We start from the raw sequence: 5880 nt of genomic DNA, 5'->3' as shown, positions 1-5880 counted from the left end.
TTTCAGTGCACTGTATTCAGTACCGCTGCTTGCTGGAGCTCCTCAGACCAGTGGTTCTCACCCTTTTTAAACTGAAGACACTCCTCCTGAGGCTCGCGGCACCCCTTGGAAAATGCCAGCTCCGAGTCTGCTCTTGTTTTTTTGACTTTTGAAAAATACTAGAGCAATTCTTCTTTGCAAAGAGCTCAGAAAGACCCCAGCAGGGCAGGGTGTTGTTAACCCTACGGATCCTGCTTGACATCTTTGCATTTATCTTGCGAATCCTGTTTGCACACCTAACGTTGTGTGGCAACCTCAGGAGGATCTCCAGACACCCCAGGGTCTCACAGCACCCCGGTTGAGAATTGCCGTGCTAGACTGTGATGTGACCCAGGCTTGTGGGTCTGAAATAGCAGCACCACGTGCCTGTACCATCATGGTCCTGGCGGAGGAGCAGAGGGAGTCACGGAGGGGCCCGGTGGAGAGAGGCAGCCAGTGCATTTAGGTGATATATCAGTGCTGTCCCAGGGCCCGTCCGACGGAGCCCAAATAACCCTGGCTAACGGCATCAATATTTATGGCTCCCCATGAAAATTTAACGGGCTGCAGTAATGAGGTCGTGAAGGGTGATTCGGAGCATGCCAGGGGCCGGCAGGGCTGGCTTTGCAGCGGCCGCTGGCCTGTACGGGCAGGGAGAAGTGCACGTGCAATGCATGTGTATGTGTGTGTGCGTGGGTATGTGCATCTCTGACCACTGACACCAAGGAGGGTCTGACTCAGAGGCCATGTCCCAGATCAGCAGGCTGGGGCTTGTCCCTCCAGTGGGTAGGTGCTGCCTCCCAGCAGCCATGGTGTCTGGGGAGTGCTGGGGCTGGCTTCAGCCCAGCGCTCTGGGGGCATTTCCTGCCCCCTGCCTGGCCCTGGGGAGTGAGTGATGGCCAAGCTGGGCCACTTCAGGGCATCTGGCTGCTCATGCAGTGTGCTGAGCACCCCTGGTGAGGGGCACAGTGTGGCCCAGGATCAGGGCCCAGCCCCCAGGTGCATAGCTCTACCCAGCTGTCCCCCACCCCATCTCAGCAGGATTGGAGCTGGGGAGTCTCCCACCTGTCCCCTGGGGCATGGTGAGGAGGGGAGAAGCTGACCGATGGCCCTGGGCACCTATGGCATGGTCTGTGGCTCCCAGTTGGGGCCCATGGCAGGACCCACCACGTGGTTCAGAGCCAGGGATGCTTCTCACTTTGGCTGGAGCAGGGGAGGCGCAGAGGGGGCAGACGGGGCTGGGACTGGAATTGCTGCAGGTCAGGGCTTCAGGGCCTCGGCAGAGCTGGCTGTGGGGAGTGTGCCTGGAAGGTGTTGGCGCTGCACGCAGCTCCCACAGGTGTCTGCATGCAGCTCTTCCCCGGGCCGCTCTTCCCCTCTCCCCTTGGAGAAGCAGGGCGTGAGACAGCGGGGAGGGCTGTGCATGGACTGGAGTGCACACGCAGTAGTGTTCTGTGCATGGATTGATGTGCACATGGGGACTGGTGTGCGCACATACTAGGGTTCCGTGTGCACTTGGATTGGTGTGCACACGCACTAGGGTTCTGTGCACATGGGTGGGTCGGTGTGTACACGCACTAGGGTTCTGTGTGCACTTGGATTGGTGTGCACATGCACTGGGATTCTGTGTGCGTGTGTGTGGATTGGTGTGCATGCACACTAGATTCCTGTGTGCATGTGTGGATTGGTGTGCATACACACTGGGGCTCCGTGCACGAGGATTGGTATGTACACACAGTACACGCTGACTAGATTTCTGTCTGCATGTGTGGATTAGTATGCATACACACTGGAGCGCGGTGCACATGGATGGGTGTGCACACGCAGTAGATTTGTGTGCATGTGTGGATCGGTGTGCACATGCACTAGGATTCGGTGTGCACGAGGATTGGTGTGCACTCACACTAGAGTTCTGTGCGTGTGGATGGCCTGTGCTCACAGGCTGAGTTTGGAGCTCTGGGTCTTGGAGGGGAAGTGCGGCTCCTCCGCTCTCCGGAGGCTTTTGCCGTTCCCAGGAAAGGTAAACGGGGGCTTTGCATGTGGAGCCCACTTGCTTCGGCTCCCATTTGCTGCTGGGGAAGGTGAGGCCTCCAAGGGCATGCTGCCTCCCAGCGGTCCCCCAGAAAGGCATCTTAGAGCCAGCAGAAGAGCCCAGGTGTCTGGTTCATGCCCTCCAGCAAACTGAGGAACAAAACCCCAGGCAACCTGATCCCAGAGCCTGGCTCCATCCCTGGCCACTCTTCTGCCAGGCAGGGACCCAGGCATCCTGCCTTCCCATCCAACCCATGCTCTTCCCTGCGCTGGAGAGAAGCAGCCCCGTCTCCCTGTCCCCTTGAAAGGCCGTGCTTGCTCCGGTGTTCTCTCTCTCCTGCATCCGAGGGAGAATTTCATGGCTTTCTCTGAGCCCGAGGGACCCATGCCAGGAGCTGGAGGCTGGTGCTGTGCACATGCCACTCTGCTAGTGCTCTTGCATCTCCGCCTGCAGCCCCTGCTCATTCAGCCCTGTCCATCCCTGCCTGGGTAGCTCAGGGAGTCACCTTCCATCCCAGCCAGCTCCCACCTGCTCTGCCGGTGCCCCTCGCTCCTGACCTGCAGCCTGGGCTCCCACAGCTGCCCCGCTAATGCCAACCCATGCTGGCCCACAGTTTCCTGCTCTTCCAGCCTTGCTCCTGTTGCAGCTGTGTGGGGTTTGCTCTGCTTGGAAGGTGGCAGAGGATGGCAGCTCTCTGAAGAGGGCCACAAGGGCCAGGGCAGCCAAAGATGGGCTCCAGACCCCTTGCCCGCCAGCTCCCAGCAGTGGAAGAGACCTCAGGCCGGCAGTCTCTGTGTGCCTCAGTTTCTCCCGTGACGAAGCAGGGCTGAAGGCGCCGTGCTGGCGGTTGGGTGATCCTTGGGTTTGGGGCACTGTTGCGGTGGACTGGGTATCTCGAAGGAAAGGGCATTGCTAATGAAAATGTGCTGAGCTGATAAATTATCCTGGGCCTGGGGCTGCAGCTTCATCTCCTTGGCACGGTCGCCTGGGACTGGGGGGAGATGTGGCAGGAACAGATAAGCGCAAGCAGCACCAGAGGCTCGGCCTTTTCCTCCTCCCTCTCGTTGGAAGGGCGACAGCTTCCCCGTCACTCGGGGGCGCGTGCAGGGCTGGGGTCTGGGGGTGGCCCGGGCAGTGGCTGGACCCCAGGGCATGGGTTTGGGCATTATGTGTGTGGGTCGGGGGGTGGGGAGAGGAGTTGGCGCAGACCACCCCAGGAAAGCTGGGTCCTCTTGGAGAGGGGAGCTCCGGCTCGATGAGCCCCTGGGGTGAGGCAATCTGGTAGGACCTATCCGTACCCAGTCCCATGGGGGTCCTTCATTGCCAGCTGGGACAGGACACCCCTGGGTCTGTGCCAGGCAAGAAGCCCACATTGGCTCCCTGCACCCGGCCGGTGGGTGCTTGGAGAGGGGGGTCCTGGCCCCAGCCGTGCTCCTGGCCCCTCTGTTTTCTGCCCCCTTCCAGCTCCTGGCTGAGCCTGGCGTGAAAAACTTTGTGAGGGCCCTGAATGGAAACCCCAGCATAGGGGGCAGAAACCCACCCCTTGCCCTCCAAGCTGCCCGGGTGCTGGCCACACTGCCACGCAGACTCCCAACCCCACGCCAGCCTGCCTGTCCATCCCATCCTCTGGGCATGGAGCCACGTGGTTCCCTGGCAAAAAGAAAAAAAATTTCAATTAGCAATCGTCGCACTGTGCATTAACCTCATTGCCTACGATACTGCCACGACGCGGCGCCTGGGGCATCTCCAGGGCTTCCCGGTGCTGCTCAGTAACCCCAGGGCATCAGTGCCCGGTCTGACTGTGTCTCTCTCCCCCTCGCAGGGCAAATGACATAGGATGACCCCTGCTGGTCCCCTCTTACTGTCTGTGATATCGTCTCTCTTGTGGCTCACGTGGGGCTTCGACCCGGCTCCCAGCGCCTGCTCAGCTCTGGCCTCCGGGGTCCTCTACGGCTCTTTCTCGCTCAAGGACCTCTTCCCCACCATCACCTCTGGCTGCTCGTGGACCCTGGAGAACCCCGACCCCACCAAGTACTCCCTGTACCTCAAGTTCAACCGGGAAGAGCAGGTGTGCATGCACTTCTCCCCTATGGTGCTGCCCCTCGACCATTACCTCTCCAACTACAGCTGCGGCCCCCGGGCTGAGGCCGGGGGAACCCCGCCGGGCGAGGAGGCCGGGGACGAGGAGCTGGAGGCCCAGCTGGAGCTGTGCCAGGGCGCCGGCCCCTTCACCTTCCTGCACTTTGACAAGAACTTCGTGCAGCTGTGCCTGGCGGCCGAGCCTGAGGCGGCCCCCCGCCTGCTGGCCCCCGCGGCCCTGGAGTTTCGCTTCGTGGAGGTGCTGCTCATCAACAACAACAATTCGAGCCAGTTCACCTGCAGCGTGCTGTGCCGCTGGCTGGAGGAGTGCCTGCAGGTGGGGGGCCGGGGGACGCCGCACTGCGGCCTCACCCAGACGGGCTGCAGCTGCCAAGCCGAGAGCCCCCCGGCTGCCGCCGCGCCGCCCCGGCGCAACGAGACGCTGTCCAACGCCCTGGCGCCGCCCGCCGTCCCCAGCAGCAGCAGCAGCAGCGAGTGCTGCGTGACCGAACTGCATTCTGGGAATGCGAATGATTTATACGTGCCGGAGATTAAATACGGTAAGGGGGCGCTGGGGCGGGAGCCGGGCTGCAGCCGGGGAGGGCTGGGCCTGCCGGTTGGTGAGGTTTGGTTTGGGGGAATCTCCCTTGGTGGTTTGCACTATAGGGCTCCTGTGCATTGGTTGGGGGGTCCCCACACGTCAGTAGCAGGCTGTCGTGTGGGGTATTCAAAGGGTCTCGGGCCCCTGTGCTGAGGCTGTATGGATGGGGGTGCCTGTGCCATCTGGCGGGTGAGGGCTGTACCCTTCCCCAGCTGCACCCCTGGCTCCAGCTCCAGCCCCCATGGGTGGGCGCCACGGCTCTGGTCTCTGTCCGTCTGTGTGTGCCGAAACCTCAGCCCCGCCAGACGGACACATGCTCCCCGTTCAGTGCCTGGGGGCACCCTGCTCTCTGCAATTGCCCCAGCCCAGCTCTCTTGCTCAAAGGCTCACTGCCCCCAGCTTGCCTCGCTGTGGGTGGAGGAGGGTTAAAGGCACCAGTGCTTGAAGTCTGTGCACCCAGACCCCTGGAATTTGTCTTGCCCCTCCTGCATGCCCCTCAGGGAGTGGATGTGGGTATCGCCCCGTGGTGGGTCTGACGCACTAAAAGCAGGGGCTGTGCCTGGATTTGACCTTGGATGAGGCATGGAAGAAGCAAGACCAGTCTGGTCTGGCATGACCTGGCCCTTGGTGCTGGGGCCAATGAATGCCCAGGACGTTGCAGCAGGTCCCCAAATTCTGTCTGGTGAGAGGATGTGTGAATTGAAGGCATCTTTGCTTTCCCTTCTCTCCCACCAAAGCCCAGGTCACTGGGTTACTGCCTTCCCCTGCATCCCTCACCCAAGTTTTCTGCTGGCCCAGCTGGTGGTGGGAGCTCCTGGGCTTCCCCTTCCCCTGGTGCTGGAGCAGCTGGTGGCTGATGGAGCGCCCTGGCGCTGGGGCCCTGTCATTCTGCATCGGTGCCGACACTGAGAACAATTTCCAGGGACAGTGACCCTTTCCTGTGGCAAATTCCCCTTGACGGCTGATGCCCAGGTGTCTGCTACTGCCGCCAGCGTGTCATAGCACCTCAGCAAGGCTGCGCTGGGCTGTTAACCCAGCAGCATGAGGCCACTGGCTGGTCATGGAAGTGCATGAACCCACCGTGCGGTGAAAGCTGCCTGCCTGGTCAGGGGGGAGCCACTGCAGGCTTCCTGGGCACACCCAGGTCAGA

General features: G+C 61.4%; 1 protein-coding gene across 7 annotated transcripts in view; it reads left to right on the top strand.

Annotated features, from left to right (window-relative positions):
• Positions 1-3874: 3874 nt before the first annotated feature.
• Positions 3875-5880, top strand: part of ADGRB2 (adhesion G protein-coupled receptor B2) — a 61904-nt gene continuing 59898 nt past the window's right edge. For 6 of the 7 annotated variants that reach the window (XM_019512266.1, XM_019512269.1, XM_019512265.1 and 3 more), the window contains exon 1: positions 3875-4689. In XM_019512266.1, the coding sequence (XP_019367811.1) occupies positions 3888-4689 (802 nt within the window). In that variant the 5' untranslated portion in view covers positions 3875-3887. The remainder of the gene's footprint in view (positions 4690-5880) is intronic. The other variant, XM_019512270.1, reaches the window with a different exon arrangement.

The sequence above is a fragment of the Gavialis gangeticus genome, unplaced genomic scaffold (assembly GCF_001723915.1).
Source record: "Gavialis gangeticus isolate Ggan-Ray unplaced genomic scaffold, GavGan_comp1, whole genome shotgun sequence".
Taxonomy (NCBI): Eukaryota; Metazoa; Chordata; order Crocodylia; family Gavialidae; genus Gavialis; species Gavialis gangeticus.
Note: the sequence above shows the minus strand (reverse complement) of the source record. Positions and strands in the feature narration are given on the sequence as shown.